The 25,563-nt window shown below is 38.9% G+C and overlaps 1 protein-coding gene across 1 annotated transcript; it reads left to right on the forward strand.

Moving 5' to 3' along the window:
• The first annotated feature begins 1,888 nt into the window (after window positions 1-1,888).
• LOC141557379 (protein CutA homolog) lies at window positions 1,889-19,116 on the forward strand. Its single transcript, XM_074292923.1, has 6 exons — window positions 1,889-2,240; window positions 5,261-5,409; window positions 9,305-9,364; window positions 13,248-13,293; window positions 13,734-13,783; window positions 15,053-19,116. The coding sequence occupies exons 1-6, from the start codon at window positions 2,163-2,165 to the stop codon at window positions 15,153-15,155; spliced, it is 486 nt and encodes a 161-aa protein (XP_074149024.1). The 5' UTR covers window positions 1,889-2,162; the 3' UTR covers window positions 15,156-19,116.
• Window positions 19,117-25,563: the final 6,447 nt, after the last annotated feature.

A 25,563-nucleotide genomic window follows, 5' to 3' on the forward strand; every position in this document is an offset into this window, starting at 1 on the left:
TAATACTACTGAACTTATATCCCAAAGAGATTTTAAAGAAGGGAAAGGGACCTGTATGTGCCAAAAGGTTTGTGGCAGCCCTTTTCGTAGTGGCTAGAAACTGGAAGATGAATGAATGTCCATCAGTTGGAGAATGGTTGGGTAAATTGTAGTATATAAATGTTATGGAATATTATTGTTCTGTAAGAAATGACCAGCAGGAGGAATACAGACTTGGAGAGACTTACATGAACTGATGCTGAGTGAAACGAGCAGAGCTAGGAGATCTTTATACACTTCAACAACAATACTGTATGAGGATGTATTCTGACAAATCTTCAACAAAGAGAAGATCTTATTAAGTTCCAATTGATCAATGATGGACAGAATCAGCTATACCCAGAGAAGAAACACTGAGAAAAAGTGTGGACAACTTGCATTTTTGTTTTTCTTCCCAGGTTATTTTTACCTTTTCTTGTACAACAAGAGAACTGTACAGATGTTTACACATATATTGTATCTAAGATATACTTTAACTTATTTAACATGTATGAGACTGTCTGCCATCTAGGGGTGGAGGGTGGAAAGGGAAAAATTGGAGCAGAAGTGAGTGCAAGGGACAATGTTGTAAAAATTTCCCATGCATATGTTCTGTCAATAAAAAGCTATAATTAAAAAAAGGGGGGGGGGAATGCTCCCAAAGATAAAAAAAAAAAAAGAAAAGAAAGAAAAAACAAAAGTGAATAACTGCCCTCAATTAGAGGCCAAACTCACCAGGATTGAAGCCTGTGCAAATAGCTTGGACCAAGGAACAAAACAGGGAGTGACTATGATACCTTCAGCCCTTACAGAAGCCCAGGAGCAGCTCCTCAAGGTTGAAAATAATAAGTACTTTGCACATTTTAAAGTATCACGTAAATACTAGCCATTATTATTTGTGAGACAGCAACCAGGGGTGATACAAAGTTAGAGGGTGTTGACAGAATTCTACAGTCTTGGTTTTTAAACTCTGAGAAGCTGCAGCCACACAGAGCAGAGACAGGCTTTAGAGATCAAGCAGCAGTTTAATTAATCACTATCGGAATGAGGAGTACAGTTTGCATTTGGAAGCTTTCCTGGGCAGGAACCCCTTTCTGTCGCAGGAAAGGTAGAGGTTTTATACACCATCATAAGGAGGGAGGGAGGGAGAAGGTGGATTGCGGTACAATCATTTTCAGAGCCTGACTGCTCTCCCTGACTGCTCCGGTCCTGCGGATCAGTCCGTAAGTGCTGTTTCAAATCGCAGGTCGTTACTTGGTGGGGAACTGGATCTGAGTTCCCGAGAACGTTGTCAAGAATGGATTGGTCATTTTATGCTTTACTGTGAGACTGACTCCGGGGCCGGAAGAAGCAGCCTTGAGAAATCTAGATTATTAATACATTCATTACACAGATTATCTTGATAATTATGAAAATCATTACGATTTTTCGGAGGACCAGCCTTAGAAACAGGAATACTTGGGTCCAAGGCTTGCCTCTGACACATGTTATATGTCCTAGGTAAATCATGCTTTGTGACAGAGGTAAATCACTTTTCAGGGCCTCCATTTAATTCTTTAAAAAGACGGTAAATCGCGAATGAATTGATGACCTCCTCCGGTAGAGGAAGTTTCCACACTTGAGTTTCTTTGAGGGAAGAAATCGCAGATGTAAGCCAGTCACCGCCTTTCCCTCTTCCCCCAGGTACACTGGCAGTCTGGGTTTCCCCTCGGAGCCGGACATCCTCTGCATAATTAGTGTCGCACTGGATGAACCGCAGATAAAAGTTCCTCCCAGCTCTAAGATCTAGGACCCTTCTGGGGTGCTCCTCGCCTCCCGCCCCGCTGCAGAACCGTCCGGCCGGCACCTGAGCACTCCGGTAGTACTCTCCGGTGGAGACAGAAAACCTGCCGGAAAAAGGGAACTCCCCATTCGGAGCTGAGGGGAGCGGTTTAGGCAGCAGCAGGTGGAAAAGCCTGGCGCTAATCCCAAGGCAGCTCTTGGAAGGAGGAGCCTCGGGAAAGGGAGGGGAGGGGCTGGAGAGTCTGGAAGCGCCCACCCCCGGTCCTGGGCCACGCACGGCCTGCGGGGTCCCCGAGGGCGCCGGTGGCAGCTCCGCCGCGGGGCAGGAGCCGGGCCCGCAGCCCGCCGAGCCTCCGGGCACCATGGAGTGGCTCGCTCCGCGCTGCCCGCCGCTTACCGCTCAGAGCTGCCTTCGGCCCGGCTGCCTCCTCTGGCTCCTGGTGAGTGCCCGGCCCCGCACGGGGTTCCCTGGGACTTTGGGGACCTCGGGGTTCAGAGTCCCGGAGGATCCTCGCTCAGCTCAGCGTTGTACGGAGGAGGAGAGCGAGCCCCGGAGAGGGCCGCGAGTGCTCCACGCAGGGGGCGAGCTCCGCACTGTCCTCGGACCCCGACCCGTCTGCCGCTAAAGCTCACCCTCTGCGGGCTGTGGACCAGGAATGGCCGCCGAGCCGCGGGCCCTCGGAAAGAGCGGGGAGCCGCTTCTCCGCCCCGAGTGACAGCGGTGCCAGCCGCCGCCCCTCCCTACGGAGCTCTTCCTTCCTCCCCTCCGCCCGGAGAAAACCGCCGGAGGCCCAGGAAAAGTGGGGACCCCCAACCCGTGAAGCAGGAGCCCGTGGGGCGAGGGGGAGTAAAACGCCGCAAACTTGGGTCTCAGTCACGCTTAAATTAACTTTTATTGCGCTTATTTTATCCCATTAAAGGGAGGTTTGTTTGTTTTTAATGCAAAATAGCCCCTAGGCCGGGGCTCTCTGGAAGGAAGTGAAGTAGTTTGGGCTCTGTGTCTCTTAGAAGCACCTCTGAAATGGGAGGGTCCTGAGCGAGGCCGCACGCTCAGGTGTCCGCCGCCGGCTCTCTGTCCCCTGGTCCTCTGCTCTGATTTGTCCTTCATGTCTCCTGTTCGTCGCGCTCTCTCTGGCTCTTCCCCACCTGGCAAACTGGGTTGGACTGGATGACTTAAGTCCCTAAGATCCTCTTCACTTCTGACAGCCTATCACTCAGTCATATAGAATCATTAAAAACCCACTGCATTTCAGGTTCGAACGCTTTTCTTCAAGCGGCCGGCTTATTTTAGAGCAGTTGGGCGGCCTCGACAGAGGTAGATGAGAAGAAAGATGCGGCTCTGGCAGAGAAAACCCAGCCCGCCATTCAGTCACAGAAAGTCAGGAAATAAAGGCAGCAGTCATACCCTGCCAGAATCCAGAAGCCGGCCAAGCTGGGGAGCTAGAGGAGCCGGCCAAGCTGGGAGCTAGAGGAGAGCAGAAGCGAGGCAAAGAGGGGGGAGAGCCAGCGGTGCCCCAAACGCGGGGCCCTTCCAGAGAGCGCTGGGGGTACCGGCTGAGAACATGCCGGAAATTTCTCTTCTGACCACGTTAGTATTTGTTCCTGACACCACTTCTTGCTAAAAAAAAAAAAAAAAAAAAAAAAAAAAAAAAAAAAAAAAAAAAAGTTCTCTATTTGTATGATGGTAACATAGATGTTAAAGGAATTTGGGGGGAAAAATCAAGTAAATATACTTTAGAACGTCCTTTAACAGCAACCGTCTTATTTTAAACTTCATCAAAGCCCAAGGGGGTAAATAGGATAGATAGTATTATCTGTATTTTACAAATGAGGAAACTGAGGCTTAGGAGAAGCTAAGTGATTTGCCCAATGTTACACACTTAGGACCATAGGATTTAGACTTGGAATAGACCTTAGAGCTGATCCAGTCTCTGATTTACTTCCTGAGTCCCAGAGGACTTAAGCTTGCCCGAGGTCAGATGGAGTGTCCATATCTGTCCAGCTCGGGATTCGAATGCAGGTCCTGTGACACAAATGCAGTAGTACTCTGATGGAGAGTTAGGCCTAAGGACTTGTGTCACTGCGCTGATGCACTTACCAAGGGCTCATGGTTTAGAACTGGGAATGGGAGGAGTGCATATTCACACATGGTCTGAAGAAGCTGGAGTTGGATACATGGCTTCAAGAAGTCAGCTCAATAGTTCCCTGAGAGTAGAACTGTGGTTAGACAGAAGTTTGTCTGAAAGGGGTTTTAATGGATAAAGCTAACGAGGCCCTAGGTTACATTAAGCGAAAAGGATACAGAACTAGGGAAGTGAGTTCCCAGTCTCCTTTGTCAGACCACATCTAGATTACTGTGCTCGTCAGGATGTGACATGTTAGGAAGAAAGCCAATCAGCTAGGGAGAGTCCTGGGGAAGAGACTACTGAAGGGTCTTGAGAGCATGTCATAGTGTTTAACATAGGGAACACAAGATTCAGGGCAAAGATGATAACCCTCAAGTGTTCTTCCATGTGAAAGAAGGAGTTGACCTTTTCTGCTTATTTCCGTAAGGCACAATTAAGAGGTGGATGGGTAGAATTTGTGGAGAGACAAATTTAAGTCTGATATGAGGGATAACTTTGTAACATTTCACACTATACTACCCTGTAATGGGCTGTAGCTAAGGACAGGAGTTTCCCACTACTGGAGATATTCAAGCAAAAACCAGACGACCATATTTGGGAGGGTATTTTAGAGAGTGTTTTTATTCAGGCAGAGTTTGGACTAAACAAATGTTCTCTGAGGTCCTTTCCAACTCTGAAACCTTGTAAGCCTATAAGACAGGCAGTTATATGAGTGGGGCTAAACAGAATCTTAGGCTAGTACTGGGCCAATATGGGTGCCATAATTTTAATGTAGCTCAGATGGATCTCACATAGTAGCTTGTTTTGCAATTATTTAGTGCATTTATTTTAGTGTAATATTGTATGTTTGTGTTTTATCCATCTTCAAGATTATAAACTCTTTGAAGGCAGGGACCATATTTTATCCAAACTTTATATCTGTCTAGTCCCTAGCACAATGTATTATACACTGGAGACACTTAATAAGTGTTTGTCAAATGAATGGAAGGGAAAGTGTTTACATCATGCCTGCTATGTTCCAGGCACTGTTAGGCACTTTTACAAATATTATTTCATTTGACCCTCACAACAATTCCAGGAGGTAGGCGGTATCATTATCTCCATTTTACAGTTGAGGAAACTGAGGCAGGCAGAACTTAAGTGACTTGCTGAAGATCACACAACGTGTTTTAGTTTGAATTCAGTATCTTCCTAACTCCAGATCCAGCCCTCTACTGAATCACTAGCTGCCTCAATGAATGAATGAATGAATGTGATTCCACAAGGGTTATGTTTCTCTGGAGGACTGAGTAGACCCAGGCAATCTTGACCCATTTCCCCTAACTTTTCTCTAGGTGGCAGTGGCCTTCCTCCTGTCATATCCTATGCTGAGGACCATCAGCCTCCAACTCCACTCAGCGGTTACTGGCAGTTACCTCTCTGGGACTCACTCGGTTGCCTTTGTCAACTGCCCCAATGAACAGATTGCCAGAGACATAGCCAGGTACAGTGATGGGTTATAAGGCTCAGGGCTCCAGTTGGTGGGCCAGAAGACGTCAGAATTGTTATATTGCCTTGGGAATGGGGCTCTGGTTGTTCCCTTGCTGGGCTAAAACTGCTCAGCCCTATACATTTAGGAGAGAAACTAAGCTAGTTCCCAAATTGAGTCAGAAGATGGAATCAGTGAGGTTGGCTCATTTAATCCCCACAATTAACCACTTGTTCTAATTTCCTTAATTCCCTCAGGGTCAATGGAATCAAAATGAGAATATAGAATGTTAGAGAGGGAAGTGATCTTAGAGATTACTCTGTACAAACCTAGGATGAAGTATGAATCCTCCTTATAGAATACCACTCAAGAGGCCAGCTACTTTGATGGGGTGTCCCTAAACTAAGCCAATTTCCATTGGTGATGGGGCCCATTTCTAGGAAATTATTTTCTATGTCAAATTAAAACCTGCATCCCTATAACTTCCTATTGCTTGAGTTTTGCCCTCTGGGGCCAAGTAGAACAAGCCTGTTTCCTCTTCCTGATAGCTCAAGATAGCCTTACTCATATTAAAAGATAACCATAAAGAAAATTGCCACTAAGCAAGCAGGAAAACAGCCCTACTTACTTAGCCTGCTGGGCCCCCTCCTTCCTTATTTACAACCAGTTGTTGGGGGGGTTTTTTGTTTTTGTTTTTTGTTTTTTTTGTTTTTTTGCAATGCTCAAAAAAGGTAAAAAATGCACCCCATCCTTTCTGGAACTAAATGGCCTTTTGTGGAAAACTAATGATTATGGCAGCTAAGATCAGATCAACTCTGGCTTTGCCTTCATTTCTCCTCTACTGAGTCTTTTTCTTTAATTTTCTTCATATTAATATTTAATTTGGAGGGAACATAGGACCAGAGACACCACTGGTCTGTAGTACACAGGGACACTATTCATTCCCTTCCCTGAGGCGAGACATGAATTATTCAGTGCCTACTTTACCCCAGCCCTGCAGTATGTGACTCTCCCACTATTCCCCACAGGAACTGGTGTTCCCAAAACCAGGAGCCCAGAGGACAGAAAACAGACCCAGAAACTTTCTGGATACAAAAGATCTTAAGGGAGGCAAGGGTAGGATAGGCCATACATCTGTTCCTCTGGGCTAGCATTGTTGTTCCTACAGAATGGGGATGTCAATCAACAGGTTCTAGTTTCACTTCTCATATTACTCCATTGTATGACTGTGGGTAAGTAATTTCTTTTCTCTACTTTAGTATCTTGTAAAATGAAAGGGTTTGAACCAAATGACTTTGAGGATCCTCCTTAGCTCTAAATCTTATTATCCTAAAAGGTTACTATCTCAATTTTTTATTTTGCTTTAAGCATTTTGCTCACAATTCTCAAATGATAAGTGAAAAGTTTATTTTCCCTTTTGTACAGATTAGGAGATTATGAGGGTCCTAGTGGCTAATCAGTCTCTAAATTCCCTTCTCTTTTCATAGATCTGAACCCATGACTTTTCCAAGAATGTGTCTGAGCTACCCAGTTGCCATCTAGAAAGACTGTAGTTAGGAGACATTTATAGGATTATAGCTTTAGATCTGCTTAAGACCTTAAAGGCCTTTAAAGCCAAAAATTTATTTTACAAATGGGGAAACTAAGGACTAGAGAGGTTGAGTAGCTTGTCCAAAATCATGCAAATAGTCAAAACTTTTTCTGGTAACTGAGATGAAGTTGATCATGGCTGGTCGCTTTTTCCTCTGGTTTCTAGAGTGCCCTTCCTTAGAAGGTCAGACAATGGGACAGAAGGCAGGGGCTCAGTCCCTTAATGTGTCCTGCTTCCCTGGGAGAGAGCCGACAGAGCAAGCATTTCACCTACTCCACTTCCCAGCTTGTGTCCTTCATGGGAGAGCCCATCCCATTTAGTCTGGGTTTCTGGGACATTTTTCCTAAACTGAAGCAATATTTCCTCCCCCTTTAATTTGTCACTTATTCAGGACCCCTTCCCAGTTTGCATCCCTCAAGAGCTTTGCAAACATTGTGGCAAATTACAATCTTCTGTCTTGTCCCTCTGTGTTCCTTTCTGTTGCCCCAAAGCATTAACTTATCTTCCAAGGCCAAGTGGTTTCATGACATAGTTGTCAAAGTTCCTGGGAAAGAGAGCTGATCTCTTCTTCCTAAGGGCTAATGACTTACACAGGCTCTGGTTACAGTATGTGGCCAGCAAACCTGTTCCCTCGTGGCTACAGGGCTTTTGTTTAGTCCTTTGTTTTCTGAGTACAGAAGGAGCATCTGGGTAATTCTTACATGACTTATTGATACGTGCATGTGTGTTTTGAATTTAAGTCCAATAATAACATTAGACATGTTCCCCAAGTGGTTGAGAGCTGGAGGATGGGCAGTTATTGTGAGATCTGACCTGGCAGGAGAGCTGAGTCATTCAACCTTTCCCTCACCATTCCTGAGTTGAGACATCTCCCCTTTGGCAGAATACATGAGCTGTTAGAAAAATAGGACTGAGAAATGGCAGGGACATGAGGGATCATTTGGTCCGATTCCCTTATTTTAGAGACAGGGAACTGAAGTCCAGTGGGAAGTAAGTGCCAAAAGTCACACAGGTAAATAATTAATAGAGCTGAGAATCAGACAGATTCTATGAAACCAAATTCAGCAATTCCCCTTTCTTCCCCCCCCCCAAAAAAAAGTAATGCTTCTTTGCCCTCTCTGACCAAAGTGGGTTAAATTTTTTTCCCTCACCACTCAGGCCTGACTTTTTATTGCCACCCATCTCTGATTAAGCAAATTGAGATTAATCCTGGAGTGTGGCTGTTAGGAGTGAGTAAATAGCCCAGCAGTTGCTGTAGAAACAAGACTGCCTATTCTACCATCCTCAATGCAACTAAAAGGGTTGTTTAGATGCTGGAATTTGAGTGTCGCCTCTAAGAGTGGCAGAAAGCTAGGGCGGTGTTTATGGTGCTAAGCTAATGGGGAAAGTTAAATAGAGTCCAGACCAGTACTTGAGGGAGAATAAAATAGGTCAATTCTAATGGGACAAAGAGTCTCAGTTAATACAACAAAGAAAGTTCATTCTGTTGAGTGCACATTTTCAGGTTCCCTTAAATTAAGGTTCCCCAGGCTTTGAAATGGGGCAGCAGCATGCATGTGGAAAGAGCAGGGGACTTTGGAGCTTATAGTTCTGAAAACCTGGGTTGGGCTCCTGCTTCTGTCAACAGCTAACTGTGTGATCTTGGATTTTTTGGTCACACCTTCCTGAGTCTCAGCCTTCTCATCTTTAAAATGGGGCTAGCAGCATTTGTATTTTCTCCTTCACAAAATGTGGAAACACCCCGTAAAGCTTAAAGTCCTCTCCAATGAGTGTTGTTATAATTCCTGGCTCTAACTTCCTGGACCATAGGTTTTCTATCCCAGGGTACTCTTCAAAGTCTTTAACAATCTGTCCTTTCAATAAGCAAGCTTTTTCTGAGAAGCTTAATCTTTTTTACTAGTTCTTGGAAGAGGAAGAGTTTGAGCTTTCTAACACTTTTCTTTTTCTGTTATATTGGGGTAAACTCCAACTAGGATGCTGATGGTTACATTTTCTTTGGGAGCATTTACTCTTCAGAAATGAGAAAATGCTATAAATCAGGGCTTAGTCGATTGTTTTATTGATTGCTCAGATTTCAGAAAGTGATGGAGGAAATGATAATAATACAGCTTAAAGTATGTCTTGTTTATAGTGTGTATGTGGTCTTGGTTTTTTGTTTGTTTTTAAGAGAGCTGATTGTTAAAACATTTAACAACACACTTCTGCCTGGAGTCACAAAGTTTATACCCAAGAGGCCAGTCCACTGTTCAAAGACAATGGATTCTGGCAAAAAATTGTTTTCTGAATCACTTACTTTCCCCTCTCCTTTCTCTGCCTCAGGACCATCCTAGATAAGAAGCTGGCTGCCTGTGTGAATATCTTGCCGAGGGCCTCCTCTCTGTGAGTAGTCTGCTCTCCCTTGGGGTTCCCACCTTGGGCACTGGGGGAGGGGCTATGTGCAGGGCCAGGCTTCGTGTCAGCACAGTAGTCTCCTCATTGTTCACCCCAAGACCCCTCAGAGGAGCATGTCTGAGATCCCTAGAACAACACCTGTGATAGGAATCCATCCTTTTATCATGGCACTCTCCAAAACCTCTCTCCAAACCCTTTAAAGGCTCCCTATAACTCACAAGATAAAGACAGAATTGAAAGGCATAGGGACCCAGAAGAAGAGATCTTGAAAGCCAGGAAGTATTCTTTTATTTTTTATTTTTTTATTTTATACATGTCTCTTTCCGCTCTTTAGTATTTCTTTGGGATATAATCCTAATAACAGCAATGCTGGGTCAAAGGGTATGCACAGTTTGATAACTTTTTGGGCATAGTTCCAAATTGCTCTCCAGAATAAGCCAGGAAGTATTCTAAACTTTTTTGTATCATGGACTCCCTTTGTAAATATCTTATTTTTCTAAATATATGAAAATATAGTTTTCAATATTTATTTCTGCAAAATTTTGTGTTTCAAATTTTTCTCCCTTTTTCCCCCACCCCTCTAATTTGATTAAACATGTACAATTCTTCTAAACACATTTTCATATTTGTCATGCTGAACAAGAAAAAGCAGATCAAAAGAAAAAACAAACAAGCAAACAGACAACAACAAAAAGGTGAAAATATTATGCTTTGATCCACATTCAGAACCCATAGTTCTTTCTCTGGATGCGAAGGCTCTTTCTATCACAAATATATTGGAATTATCTTGAATCATTTCATTGTTAAAAAGACCCAAGACTATAACATTTGATCATTATATAATCTTGTTGCTATGTATAATGTTCTCTTGGTTCTGCTCATTTAACTTACCATTAGTTCATGTAAGTCTTTCCAGGATTTTCTGAAATCAGCCTGCTTATCATTTCTTATAGAACAATAAAATTCCATGACATTCTTAATATAACTTATTTAGCCATTCCCCAACTGATGGGCATCCACTCAATTTCCAGTTTATGGGCCTTTTAATCCATAAAATAAAGTACTTCAAATTACAAAGGAAACCAACTAAATGCTAATAGTTATTTTTAAAAATTATTTTAAACAAGGTAAAGGGCCCAAGGTTAAGAACCCCTATTCTACTTCATCATTCTCATTTCATCTAAATAAAACATGAAGTCTACAGAGTCTTAGAGCTCATAGGCAATAAGTTGAGAATTCTCGATTCAAATCCACATCTTCTGACAGAGTCCACTGTGTTTTAATCAGATTACAGATCCCCTACAGTTTGTAGCACAAAACTATTTCTATTAACACTGCTGCTCTCAAAAGTAATCCATTGTTTGAACTATGGTAATCATTTAATGTTTGGGTGAGTATTTGAACCAAAAAACAGACAATGTGGAAATTAAAGTCAATATAATCCCTTAGTAAATTTGAGGAGTAGATGGTACATTGCCAAATAGGGCACCTAGAAGTCAGGGATTAGCTTCACATCCTAGTCACTGAGCAAATAACTCAGCTTCTGATAATCTAGAAAGGATGATGAATGGCGTAGGGAAGAAAATGAATGCTATGTAATTCTAAGAATCAACAATATCCTTAAAGAAAGGAGAAAATGCAGTTCTTTCTTCTTCCTCCTTTTAAAAAATTCATCTTCTCTTTCTTTCCCTTCTCTTCCTCCTCTTCTTTATTCTCCTCTTTCTCCTTTTCTCTTCTTTATTCTTCGCCTCTTTTTCCTTATCCTCTTCTTCCTCACAAACTGTGGAGATCCTTCTCTTCCTTCTCATTTTCTTTCTCCTTCCAGAGGTGAGGCCCTATGGGTTTGGAGCACTGGTTATACTGTCAGACATCAACTGATGTGTTGGTTCATTTTGCTGAATTTCTTTTTGCGGCAAAGGATAGGTCCTTGGGGAAGGGAGAAACAATGAATATGTGTACATATAAAAATAACGTAAAAATGAAGTACATCCATAAGCACTTAAAAATGAGCGTTGGACTAGATGATTTTTAATGTCCCTTTTCAGCTTCAACCTGGGAATTATGACATGTAAGGATTCTTGCACACTTCTAGGGAAATGAGTCCCCCATGGAATGGCATTTCCTCCCCCTGGCATTTAAAGGCCTCTATAACCTGGCCAAATGTACTATGCCCCTATGTGAAGCCTCTCCTCCATCTAAATTGGCATTTCTTCACTGCCCTCCCACACATATCACATGGCTAATGTTGGAATGCATGCTGGGAATATTCTCTTTACTTCCTCTTTGTTCTTCAAAGTCCAGTTCATATCCTTTCTCTGCACAGCCTTCCTTTTCCACTATAGTTTTCAGCTTTTTTCTCTGTCTCAGGACTCGTCACTTTTCCCCATAGTCATAATCATAATCACTTCCTGTATGTATATAATTTCTCCCAAAGGACATCAGTTCGTTAAAAAGTTAATATGTTATAACCAATGGTATACTGGTTTAAAAACCATCTCTTCAGATACACTTTTAAGTTTAATCTGCATTATTATTGAATTTGCCACGTAATTAAATCTGAATGATGTTGTTCCAACAACAAAATTCAAGCTCTGATTTTTAGCGTTTGCCAATTTCTGAGGCATAAATGTTCTCAACGAAAAGCTAGCAATTTTGTACTCTTGTGAGGCTAAATTGAACTCACTCCAGCACATCTTTGGTTATAACTAAACTTCGCCATTAAATTATTTGCTCAGACACATAATTCTAACATTGCTCTTTCCTATGAGACTCATATCTCTTTATAATATCACTTTTCCTTTACCCACATCTTGCTCTACCAATTAATTAATAGAATTACAAAATGTGTGCCTGTGCTACCATTGTGTTAGATAGAGGTCTTATGAAATATACATTATTTATCATAAGATTTAGTACCAGAAGGGACTTTAGAAATCCACTAGTCCACTTCCCTCCCTTTCTTTAAGATGAGGAAAGTAAATCCCAGAGAGGTGAGCTGATTTGCTATGGTAGTCTAGCCAGTATCTGAATCCAGATTTGCTGATTCTAAAACCAATTCTTCCCTTTCCACTCCACCACAGGACCTTTTATGGTGATGTACCTTTACCCCATTTCCTATCCAATTCTACCCTTGTTATGATGATGAACTCATCCTCCAAATTTCCTGCTTTGACTAAATACCTTTTGGTCTACTTCTTAGTGACACACTTTAAGAAGGTTACATGAACTGCAGTAGTATGTATGGCAAGGGACCTAGGAAACTATGTCATAGGAGGAGCCATGTAGAAAACTAGACTTTGTAACCCAAAGAAGGGGGAAGCACAAAGAAAGGAAGGGAGAGGATTGCTCGCATTCAGATATGTAAAGCAGGTGCCCGTGGACAGAGTAAGTTTCCTTAATCTCTTGGTTCCAGAACTAGAAACAATAGAAGGAAGTTACAAAATTTGGTTCCTTTAAAGACAGAACTTACTAACAATTAGAGTTGTACAAAAATATAACAAGGATTAGTGAATTCCCTGTTGCTGGAAATATCTAAACTTAGGCTGGATGAACATGTCATAGATTCTATACAGAGAAATCCCAAATAGAGAAAAAATTGAGGCTGGTCTCTTGCAGTCCCTTCTGGCCCCAAGAGTCTAGGATTTTGTGTTCTATCTCTCTATGATAGGTCACAGAGAGGGTAGGTCCTCATTCCTTAGAAATCCTTATTAAATGGGGCAGAGCAGGTTTTAAAGTTTTCTTCTCATCTTAGTTATTCTTAACTATCAGGGAATGAACTGGTGATATAGTATTAAGGGAATAGCATTTCAGGAAGTTCTGCCTAATCTTAAAGCAGGATAATATTTTTCTATGATTTTATTAACTCTTCTAGGTATTTTTGGAAGGGAGAGATTGAAGAAGCTACTGAAATCCTTTTGGTAAGTAGTGATTACCAGTCCAACTCTAAAGGTCTGGTACAAGGTGGAATAACGAACTAATGAAGAGACCCTGCCTCCTTTTTATCATTTTCAATTTTTAAAACAGAAATCTCATAAAACCATAAAATGTTAGACCTGAAAGGGACCTGACCATTGAATATCATAGCTGAAATGGATTTAAGAACATGCAATGTTCAAGAAGGAAAGGGCCTTAGAAATCACTTAGTGGGATTCCCATTTATTTTATGGATGAATAGGGGCATATTTCTATCTCTGCTAAATTTTATGTACAAGACCTTGGGTCATTCCTGAGAATCTTAGTAGAAATCCGTAGTTTCAGTGTCAGGGGTAAAATTGCATCAGCTGGCTCAACAGAGGCAAAAAAGCTATCACATAATCTGGAAACGAATTTCTGAAACACTTATGTTTCTTTTGAACAGTTAGTGAAAACGAAGACTTCAAAAATACATGAACTTTCCAACTACATCAGGTGAGAATTTTCTTTTCCATCAGCCTATCTGTAGTCCTTTCCTTGGATCTGAATCTGATGAATATTCCAAATATAGTCAAAGGTGCACATGCTTAAATGAGCCTGTGCGTGGCATTAGCCATAGTCCTTCAGTATGGATGGGGTATTACATTTTAGCTGGTGGAGCTGCCTGAACAGGAACTATAGTATTAAATAGTTTTCAGGAAATTCCCTGTATGTTTACTTATGCACTTATGCAGGTGAGATATCTGAAGGTGTATTCCCCCAAGTAAGCTATCGTTAGCAACAGAAATTCTACTGTGTGTGTGTGTGTGTGTGTGTGTGTGTGTGTGTGTAAGAGAGACAGAGAGAGAGAGAGAGAGAGAGACAGAGACAGAGAGAGAGAGAGACACACACACAGAGAGAGAGAGACACAGAGAGAGAGACAGAGACAGAGAGAGAGACAGAGAGAGAGAGACAGAGAGAGAGAGACAGACAGAGAGACAGACAGAGAGAGAGAGACAGAGAGAGAGAGAGAGACAGAGAGAGAGAGACAGAGAGAGACAGAGAGAGAGAGAGACAGAGAGAGACAGAGAGAGAGAGAGAGAGAGAGAGAGAGAGAGAGAGAGAGAGAGAGAGAGAGAGAGACAGAGAAGGAGGAGGAGAGAGACACATACAGACAGACAGACAGACAGACAACGTAATAGACAGAATAGAAATGCTGTACATGGGATCACCCAGCTTTAATGGGTGGAAGAGTCAGCTCAGTCTTCTGAAGCCCAGTCACTCAATGAGACTAATTTAAGTCAGTGATAGAATGTGATCTGCACTGGTACTCTAGTGATAAAACCACGAATTCTTTTTTTTTTTTTTCTTTATTAAAGCTTTTTATTTTTCAAAACCTATGCGTGGATAATTCTTCAACATTAACTCTTGCAAAACCCTGTTTTCCAATTCCCCCCCTTCCCTCCACCCCCTCCCCTAGATGGCAAGTAGTCTAATATATGTTAAACATTGTAGAAATATGTTAAATCCAGTGCACGCATACATATTTATACAATTATCTTGCCGCAACAAATTCTTTAAATATTAGAGGGCAAAAGTCTCCAAGGCTCTGTGCAGCAGGATCTTTGATGAGGAACGAGGCCACTGGTTAAAAAAAACAAAACAAACCAGTATAATCTACAAAACTGTTCTTGGCTATTGGACATGAGATGAAATACACACATCTATGAAGGTCTAAGGTTTCTTTCCAACTACTTATTCATATCTTTTTTTTTTTTTCTTTAGATCAGTTCATCCTTTTGAAATTCCTGAACTCTTCAGCCTTCCCATCGACCAAGGAAATCCTGTTTATTTAAAGTGGATTGAGGAAGGGGTAGCTGAGGACTGAGCAGAAGCCCACTCTGCTTTCTGGTGTGACAGTTTTCACATTGCTGCCTTTCACATTGAGAAGAGCTTTATAAAGAGCTGGGCAGGAGTAGAGGCAGTTGCTATCCCTTGGATTGCAACATATTTAGAAGATAATTAACTTATGGATTTGGATGCTTTATATTAGCTCTTTGCCCATTTCAGGTAATGAGCAGAAGTGAACGCAAATTGAATGGGAGAGAAGAAACTATGTACTTCGACCCCTCTTTTTCCCTCATGATGAGAATTTAATTCTTTAAGGGGCTTGTGAGGGTTCTACCCTGCCTATCTTCCCTATAACCTACTACCATATACACTTCCAGATATACCACCAATCCTTGGAACGTCCCCTTTTCTCAGAAGGAAGCCCTTAGTAAAAAATGGAAATTAGGCTAAAAAAGGTCTGTTTTTCAGTTGCCTTTATTGCCTCTATTAGGAAGAAACCTGGTAAACTAATTTTTACCCTTATGTTATGGAGCTAGATATTTTTTCTCAAAAAAATTTTTTTTCTTGTTAAATTATTTTTATTTTCCCCAATTACATATAAAACATTTTAAACCTTCCTTTTTTTATGATTGAGTTTAAAATTTTCTTTTGCCCTCCTTCCTTTTCTCCTTCATTGAAAAGGCAAGCAAATTGTTAGATATATATATGTGTATATATATATATATATATATATATATATATAGTCTTGCAAAACATATTTCCACATTAGTCAAGTTTTGAAAGAAAACACAGAACAAAAAAAAAGCCCACAAAAAATATGTTGGTTTTTTTTTTAAGTATGTTTTGATCTGCATTCAGATTCCATTAGTTCTTTCACTGGAGATAGATAGCATTTTTCATTATGAGTTCTCCAGAATTGTCTTAGATCACTGTATTGCTGCAATAGTTAAATCATTCACATTGACCATCATATAATATTGCTCTTACTATGTACTGCTCACTTCACTTTGCACCAGTTCATGTGAGTCCTTCCAGTCTTTTCTGAAAATATCCTGCTTGTCATTTCTTACAGCACAGTAGTATTCCATCATAATCATATATCACAACTTATTCAGCCACTTCCCAATTGATGGACATTTCCTCAATCTCCAATTCTTTGCTACCATAAGAAGAGCAGCTATTAATATTTTACATATAGGTCCTTTTTCCTTTATTATTTTTTTTTTTGGAGGGGAAGGAGAATCTTTTTTGGAATATAGACCTAGTAGAGCTATTGCTGACTCGAAGAGTATGAATAGTTTTATTGCTCTTTGGACATAATTTCAAGTTCACAATTCTACTAACAATGCTTTAGTTTCTCAATTTTCCCACATCCCCTTTAACATTTGTCATTTTCCTTTTCTATCATATTAGCCAATCTGATGGATGTGGAGCAGTACCTCAGAGTTGTTTTGATTTGCATTGCTCTAACCAATAGTGATTTGGAGCATTTTTATATGACTATAGATAGCTTTGATTACTTCATCTGAAAATTGCCCACTCATATCTTTTGACTCTTTATCAACTGGGGAATAACTTGTATTTTTAGAAATTTAACTTAGTTCTCTATATATTTAAGAAAATGAGGTAGGTATCAGAGAAACTTGTTTTAAATCTCCCTGTCCCACTCCAGTTTTCTTCTTTCCTTTTAATCTTGCTGCATTGGTTTTGTGTGTGCAAAACATTTTTTTTTAATTTAATGATAATCAAAAGCATCCTTTTACATCTTGTAATGTACTTTTTCTCTGATTTGATCATGAATTCTTCCTTTATCCATAGATCTGACAGGCAAATTATTCCATGTCTCCTAATTTGTTTATGGTATCACCCTCCATGTCTAAATCATGTTCCTATTTTAACTTTATCTTGGTATACAGTGTGAGATGTTGGTTTATATTTAGTTCCTGCCAAATTACTTTCCAGTTTTCCCAGTAATTTATGTCTCCAAAGCATGGATCTTGAGGTTTATCAAATAATAGATCACAGTGATCATTAGTAAATGGATGTGTTCTATTCCACTGATCCCCTACTCTATTTCTTAGCCAGTACCAGATTGTTTTGATGATTATCACTCTGTAATCCACTTTGAGATCTGGCATAGCTAAGTCATAAAAGGGGAATTAAAAAAGAGCTTGAAGAGGGCAATGTTTAATCCAAAATATTACTTTTCAAGGTTCTCTGTAGTGGATGCAGGGGGGAGCTTTCCCAGTCTCCTCAAAACACCCTTGCCCTGACAAATTTTATTCTTGGTCATGCTGATCCTGGGAAATATTTAGGCTTTCCTGGACAGAAATCCACATCCTTAAAAAGAGAGAGCATTGGTAGCAATCTAGAAGATGATGAAAGGCATCTCTAGCAAAGAGAGAAAGGGATTTGGTATTTGAATTCCTCTATTCCTGTGTTGGGGATAAAGCCATTATCCAGGACTTCCAGGCAGATATGGACAGAATAAACATGAGTAAGGCATCTTTAGCAGAACTCACAATGCTAACCTCTGCTTTAGACATTGCACCTGAGAATTATGGAATTAGAGCATGATAGAGACTGAAATACCTTAGGGATTAAAATCGACATTTTACAGATAAGAATCCTAGGCCTTAGAAAGACGGGGTGACTGACTCAGGGATACCCAGCCAGTAATTGCAAAACTGTCACCAGACTTTCAGGCTTGTGCTCTTGGCTTTCAGGGAGGGATCTTAAATCTGGGGCCCATGGTCCATAAGCTAGTTTTTGACCCTTTTAGCCCTCCTCACACCCATATTTATTATGCAGTTCTTTGTACACAGGAATAAGCATTCAATTAACAAATATATGTGAAGAAAAATATGAATTTAGATAGTCATTATGTAAAACAAATAATATTATAAATTTAAAACAAATATGAAACTTACATTCAAAACCATTACAGGGTTGCTGTTTAGTTGTTTATTTATTTTTTGTTGTTGTTCAATCCTGTCCTACTCTTCATGATTTCTTTTGGGATTTTCTTGTCAAAAATACTGGAGTAATTTGCCATTTCCTTCTCCAGTTCATTTTACAAATGAGGAAACTGAGGCAAACAGGGTTAAGTGACTTGCTTATCCAGTTATTAAGTGTCTGAGGCCAGATTTGAACTGGGGAAGAGGAATTTTCCTGACTCTGGCCCCAGGATTGTATCCATTGCATCCTCTAATTACCCCATTACAGGGTAGGTGGAGCATTTGACTGCTCACCAAATGATCTGAAGTTCCAATGATCATAATCGATATCCCTTTAATACATTATTTTACTTGAACCTCAAAGGAACCTTGTGAGGTGAGAACGGCAGGGATTACCTGTTTCATAGAGGAGGAAACTGAGTTGCAGAGATGAATGGCCTGCCCCTGTCTCACCGCCAGTTAGGTATGAGGGAGATGGGAATCCAGGCCTTCCTGACCTTCTTTAGTTCTTTCTTTACCATACTGTGTTACCTCAAGGTGCTACTTAGGGCGCCTATTGTTTGTGAAAGATATTGGAATTCCATCTCAATCTTTCTGAAATTTCCATGGTATTAAATTCTAAAAGATGCTCCCTTATTGTGATTATTGTATTAGATTCAGGTTTAAAAGGACACTGTCAGTACAGGGATTCTACCAATGTAGAAAGGGGGTTTTAAAAAAGCATATTCGCTTAGTGTTTTCCCTGGCTACCCCAGTCTCTTCCTCCCAAATTATATTATCTATAGTCTGGATCCCTCCTTGGCTCCTTATCACATTTTGCTTTGAATTGTCATTTGCCTTTTCACACATTTTGGTCTTGACTTCCTAACTAGACTGTGAGCTCCTTGGGGGCAGGAACTGTTTTTCCTAGCTAACTTTTTTTCTCTCTGTATTCTCTAATAATGGATGGCACAATTCTCTGCACAAATAAGGCACTGAATAAATGTGGCCATTTAGATGATTTTTCTCCAAAGATAAATGGAAAAGAGTAGAAATTAACCCAATTGTGGTTTGTTTTGTTAGTTTGTCTTTTTTTTTTTTTTTTTTTTTTTTTGGTTAAGCTGTGATTTCTTAAATCACATTTGCACTGAAGAAAAGAAGGCAAGGAAAAGAACTGAGAAATAGGAAGGCTTTGTTTTTCTCATCATTCCTTTCAGAAGTCACAATTGAAATACAGGAACTTATGGTGTACAAATTTTCCATCTGTATCTATTCTCTTTTCTTTACTCCATTCTTTTCTCTCATTTCTGGAACCTCAAAACTTTAATTTTTTCCTGAACTTCACTGTCCTTATTCTTTCTTCTTCTCTTTCACCTTCCCTAGTCTTTTCCTTTCTCATCAACATTTAGATCTTTTGGGAAAGTAAGCTTCTTATTTGTGTTCTGATTATCTTCAACACTGTTTAAATTGTGATGTGCCTTAAAATAAATGGGGCCATTCTCTTGTAAGCCCACAGCTTCTGCATCTACAACAGTATAAACAAGGTATTTACTCTCTGAATCAAGGGAAGAAAGAGCTAAAATGGTGGGTGTTCTGCCTTCACTTATATTTTAAAGTATAAGTTATTTAAAAATTATTTATATATTTTACTTTTAAATTTCTTTTCTCCCTCCCACCCCACTCCATACTAGAGAAAGCTACCATGACACTATTATGTTTATGTGGGTATATCTGTGTGTATATTTTGTATTACAAAATTTGCCTTTTGCTACTGTTGTTGTTTTTCAGCCTTACAATTGTAGGAATAAAAATGTTCATTGCAGGATTATATATCTTGAATGGCATATATTTTAAATATATATAATATATATATGCATGCATGTATGTCCATATACTTAAAAATAAGCATACACATACATATATACACAAACATATTAGTATCAAATGATAGTCTACTCTAGGGTGAAAAGGGAGGGAAAAGTAAACAGCAAAGAATAAAAGAAAACTCAGAAGGAAACACAAAAAAGCAAGATAATTTTGAAAATTATTTGTTTATTATGTAGGATTTTTTAAAAAACTACAATGGTGGCTCATGGTTTCATATTGAATCCTTTTTTGTGTGCTGTGGACATAGAAACACTTTTTATCCTCTTTTTTATATTTAAGCTCAAAATGAATTTTAAAAATAAAAGAAGCAAAGAGAATACTGGAACATGTACTGAATTTGGAATCAGAGAACTTGTATTTGTAGCCTGTTTTTACTATATTCTGCCTGACTTTGAATAAGTCCTGTGATTTCTTTGGGGCTTAGTTTTCTCATCTATAAATTGAAGGGAATAGACAATCAATGTTTCTTAAGATCACCTTCATCTCCAAATCCTATGTTTTAGTAGAAAAGATGTACTGGCCAAGTCAAAACATCAATGAACCTTTCCCCTATTTATCACCCACACTTTAGTACAATAATGAGCTCATTTATTTTTTTATTTTTATTTTTATTTTATTTTTAAACCTAATGGCACTGAAATCCATGTGGCTCCCTTCTCTGATGTTTTTTGGATGTTTCTATAAGGTAGATGGAGTTTATATAAGGTGAAAAGCTAATAGTGTAGTCACGTAATTCAGAGCTCTTAAGAAAATTTCTTGTTTTCAATTGTGTTTGACTCTTAGTGATTCCATATGGAGTTTTCTTGGCAAAAATACTGGAGGGGATTGCCATTTTCTTCTTCAGTATATTATGGCAAAGAGATTAAGTCACACGGGATTTGAATTCAGGTCTTCTTGATTTCAGGTCCAGTGCTTTAATTATTGAACCACCTACTCCTTCCTTGACAAATTTTTAATATAAGGTAAAGGAGGCTCCTTGGCATAGGTTAGGGAATAGGACTTTGAGTCAGTGTTTCCCAAAATAAGTCAATTAACTTAGCTCATTTTCCATTTGTAAAATGAAAGGGATGGACTCTGTGGTATCTTCTAGTTTTAATTTTCTAATCCTATAAATTCTGATGTTCCAAGTCCAAATCTGTGATCTTATAATCTGAACATATTATATTCGTCAAAGCTTTACAGTTTCCTGCATTCTCTCATTTGACCTTCCCAACAAAATATAAGACATTTGCATTTTATAGGTAAGGAAACTATGCCTAAGAAGGTGGTTATTTTCCCGGGGTTAATTTTAATTTCCAAACCCCATCATTGTGGTGTTGCTGCTAAAAAAGAAAAAAAACCAAAAAACTAATGTAATATTTGATATTTTGATGTTTAGGAGTCCACTGAGTCCACCTTTCATGCTGTATTAGGGAATTTTCATGAGTCACTGTGAATAAACTTTGTGATGAGCATCAACTAAGTTAGGCTGAGCTACAGACAACAGGCCCTGGTTTATCAGATCCATGGCCTTTGTGCACTCAGTCACTCAGAGCTCACAATGAGACTCCAAAGGAGGGCTGACTCAATAAAACCACATTATTCAGGAAAAGGTAAACAGTCTCACTATACTTTGTTCTGGTCAGACCAAATAGAATCAAAGACATAAAAGAAGGCACCTGAAAAGCCTCTAGTCCACTCTCATCAGAGGGATGAGGAAGCTGAGGTTCCAAAGGACTAAGTTGCTTGCCTAAGATAGCACAGCTAAGTGGTTAAATCAGAATTGGAACTCAGGTCCTATGACTCCAAATTTTAGGGGTTTTTGTTATGTTTTGTTGCATCATGGGGAATATTGTGTTAGTTTCTGGGCACATATTTTTCCATAGGACATTGCTAGAATGGAGCTTTGTTGGTATAAGGCAACCTGGGAGGGAACAGAGTCTTAAGTCAGTTCTACTTGGGGAATAATATATATTTAGACACTAGAAGAAACACCTTTGGGGAATTGAGTAGCTATCTTCAAATATCTAAAATGCTGCCATGAGGTAGAGGAAGGTAAATGTGTTCTCTTTTGCTGAAGAAAGGTAATTAAAATCTACCCTTGAAATTCAACAAAATAGTGAAACAATGTCTACAAGAGGGTGGTGATTCATGGTTTTAATTTTAGGAAGAAAGCTAGGCTGGAAGTTGGCTCTATTTTAGAAATCTCAGGAAACTTTCAGAAAATTGTCCTGGGATAAACAAAAATCAGGGAGAGAGAATAAAGACTCTTGGGAAATATGAATTATAAGGAGTGTAGCTAGAGATATAGGAAAGATTACCAGAAATAAGAAATAATAATATTTAACCAATTTCTAGGAAATTATTATTTTAACACTACTTTCAGAAGCCTATTTTTCCTGTAATTATGTCTATTTTTAACCTTAGAAGTTACTTCTGTTGGTAATTTATTTTTCCATATTATTCTTTAGTTTAATGGCTTTTTGCCAGATAGATTTGTCTACAGAAACTATATCCCTCATATATAAGTGCAAGAAATTATTTAGCAGTTTTGGTAACTGGAAAGCTGTGAGGTTCCCTACAATGTACTCCATGGCAAAAGAAAAGTATTAAAGACAAAATAAAACTTTAAAAGTTACTATAAGAAATCAGTCATCCCTGGGGCAGCTAGGTGGCACAGTGGATAGAGTACCAGTCCTTAAGTCAGGAAGATCTGTGTTCAAATTTGACCTTAGACACATAACACTTCCTATCATGTGACCCTGGGCAAGTCATTTAACCCCAATTGCCTCAGCAAAAGAAAAAAAAAAAAAGAAATCAATTATCTCATGCCAAAATTTTCTGGTGATGACATATTGAATAATTCTTAAAACAAGAATAGGGTTATTAAAAATATTGAAACTAAAATGATCATAGATTTGGAATTAGAATAGATCTTAGCATTCATCTAGCAAACTCTCTTATTTTTCAGAGGTAGAAATAGAGGCCCAGACAGATTAAATAACTTGCCAAACATCATGCAGATAGTAAGTGAGGGACCTAGGATGTGAAATCTGGTCTTCTGACTTCAAATCCAATCTGTTTTCTATTTTTTCATAGAATTGGAGGCAACTTACACCACCTAGTTTCCAGATAATATTATTAAGTGTGAAGAAAAGGGGAATGGAGACTGTGCGTGCCTCTAGCCTTTAGAATATACAAGCTGCACAAAAGAGAGCTATGGGACTAAGTACACCAACAGCAATATTCTACTAATTTTTATCTTTTAGAACATCCTGTTCTTCAAAATGGAATTTTTTTTGGTAGGGAGCAGAGGCAATCAGGGTTAGGTGACTTACCCAGGGTCACACAACTAGTAAATATCTGAGGTTTGAGTTGGACTGAGGTCCTTCTGGCTCCAGGGCCAGCACTCTATTCACTGTACCACCTAGCTGATCCCAACATTGAATCTTTTTTTAATTACCTTGCTTTTTTAAACAATAGCTTTTTATTTTCAAAATACATTCAAAGATGGTTTTCAACATTTATCCTTGCAAAATCTTGTTACAAATTTTTCTTCCTCCTTTCCATCCATCCCTCCTCCCAGACAGCAAGTAATCCAATATATGTTAAACATGTGCAATTCTTCTATACATATTTCTACATGTATCATGCTGCACAAGAAAAATCAGATCAAAAAGGGAAAAAATGAGAAAGAAAACAAAATGCAAGCAAACAACAACAAAAAGAATTAAAATATTACATTGAGATCCACATTCAGTCCTCTCAGTCCTCTGGATACAGATGGCTCTCTCCCTCACGAAATCATTAGAAGTGGTCTGAATCATCTCATCATGGAAGAGAGCCATGTCCATCAGAATTGATCATTGTATAATCTCCTTGTTGTACAATGATCTCCTGGTTCTGCTCATTTCACTCAACATCAGTTGATGTAGGTCTCTCCAGGCCTCTCTAAAATCATCCTGCTGGTCGTTTCTTACAGAACAATCATATTCCATAACATTCATATGCCATAAATTATTCAGCCATTCTCCAATTCATGGGCATCCACTCAGTTTCCAGTTTCTGGCCACCACAAAAAGGGCTGCCATAAACATTTTTGCACATGCCCCACATTGAATCTTAATGAATTTTGTATTATTTATGAAGAAAAGACTTTGAGCTTCTATGAATATCTGTTTGCTTCAGGAGTTGCCTTATGTTGAAAGGCAATCATTATTACACAATAATCATTCAACCAACTTATTTAAAGCAATTATTTCACCCCCCGGATTTTTGCCTAATTCCTCTGTGAACTTTTGAGGAAGAACTAATATAAAACTTTAAATAAAATTAATTCTAAGTCATTTTTTTTTGAGAGAGCCTATGGTTTCATTTATTTAAAGAACTCCCAGTGCAAAAACTTTCTCTACTAAAGCAGGTTGGCACCTGCTCTGCAATTTATAAATAATCTTAGTTGCCTGGGGCACTTGGAGGTTAAATGACTTGCTCAGAATCACAAACCAGTATATGCCAGAAGCAGGTGTTGAACTCAGGTCTTCCATGTTCCAAGATCAGCTCTCTGGGAGAGTTTAATAAAGTCAAAAATTTAAAAATCCAGTGAATTAATGAATAAAGCTAGGAACTGGTTTTGTGGGGATAAGCAATAAAATAGATAAATCATTGGTTACTCTGATTTTGTTTAAAAAAGGAGAAACAAATTATTAATATCAAAAATGAAAAGGGTGAATATGCTACTAATGAAAATGAAATTAAAGCAATTTTAGGAATTATTTGCCCAATTATATGTCAGTGAAAACCAAAGTCTAAATGAAATGGATGAATATTTATAAAACTATAAATTGCCCAGATTAATAGAAGAGAAAATAGAATATTTAAATTACCTTATCTTAGAAAAAAGAAATTAAGCATGCCATCAATGAGCTCCCTAAGGAAAAATGTTCAGACCAGTTGGAATTATATTCATTCTATAAAACATTTAAGGAACAATTCATCACAATACTATATAAACTATTTAAAGAAAAAGAAGTATTACCAAATTTCTTTTATAATATAAATATGGTTTTGATACTTAAATCAGGGAGAGTAAAAACAGAGAAAGAAAACTATAGTCAAATTTCCTCATAAGTATCAATACAAAAGTTTTAAGTAAAATGTTATCAAGAAGATTATAGCAATTATATACAAAGATCATATACTTTGATTATATTTATATCAGAAAATAAGAGTTGATCATAGTAGGAGAACTAAAAACATACACATGAATAACAACAAAAATAGTATGCTTATCCCAATAGGTGCAGAAAAAGCCTATGACAAAACACAAAACCCATTCCTATTAAAACACTAAAAAGGTAGGAATCAATGGAGCCCTCCTTAAAATTGTAAAATATCTATTTAAAGACATTAGATTTAATGGGCCTTCCCAATGTAATAGAAGTCTTCCCAGTAAGATCAAGGGTGAAGCAAGGATATTTATATCACCACTATTATTCACTCCTAGACTAGAAAGGCTAGTATATCAATAAGGCAAGAAAAAACTGAAAGAATAAAAATGGACAATAAGTAAAAATAGCTATCACTCTTTGATATGATGACATACTTAGAAAACTCTAGAGAATCAACCAAAACAACAACTTCAGA

This window comes from Sminthopsis crassicaudata, chromosome 2 (genome assembly GCF_048593235.1).
Source record: "Sminthopsis crassicaudata isolate SCR6 chromosome 2, ASM4859323v1, whole genome shotgun sequence".
Lineage (NCBI taxonomy): Eukaryota > Metazoa > Chordata > Mammalia > Dasyuromorphia > Dasyuridae > Sminthopsis > Sminthopsis crassicaudata.

Coding starts and splice junctions, on each gene's coding strand:
- LOC141557379 (XM_074292923.1), top strand. CDS start 2,163: ATGGAGTGGCTCGCTCCGCGCTGCCCGCCGCTTACCGCTCAGAGCTGC. Junction 5,410..9,304: donor ATTGCCAGAGACATAGCCAG/GTACAGTGATGG, acceptor TCTCTGCCTCAG/GACCATCCTAGATAAGAAGC. Junction 13,294..13,733: donor AAGCTACTGAAATCCTTTTG/GTAAGTAGTGAT, acceptor TCTTTTGAACAG/TTAGTGAAAACGAAGACTTC.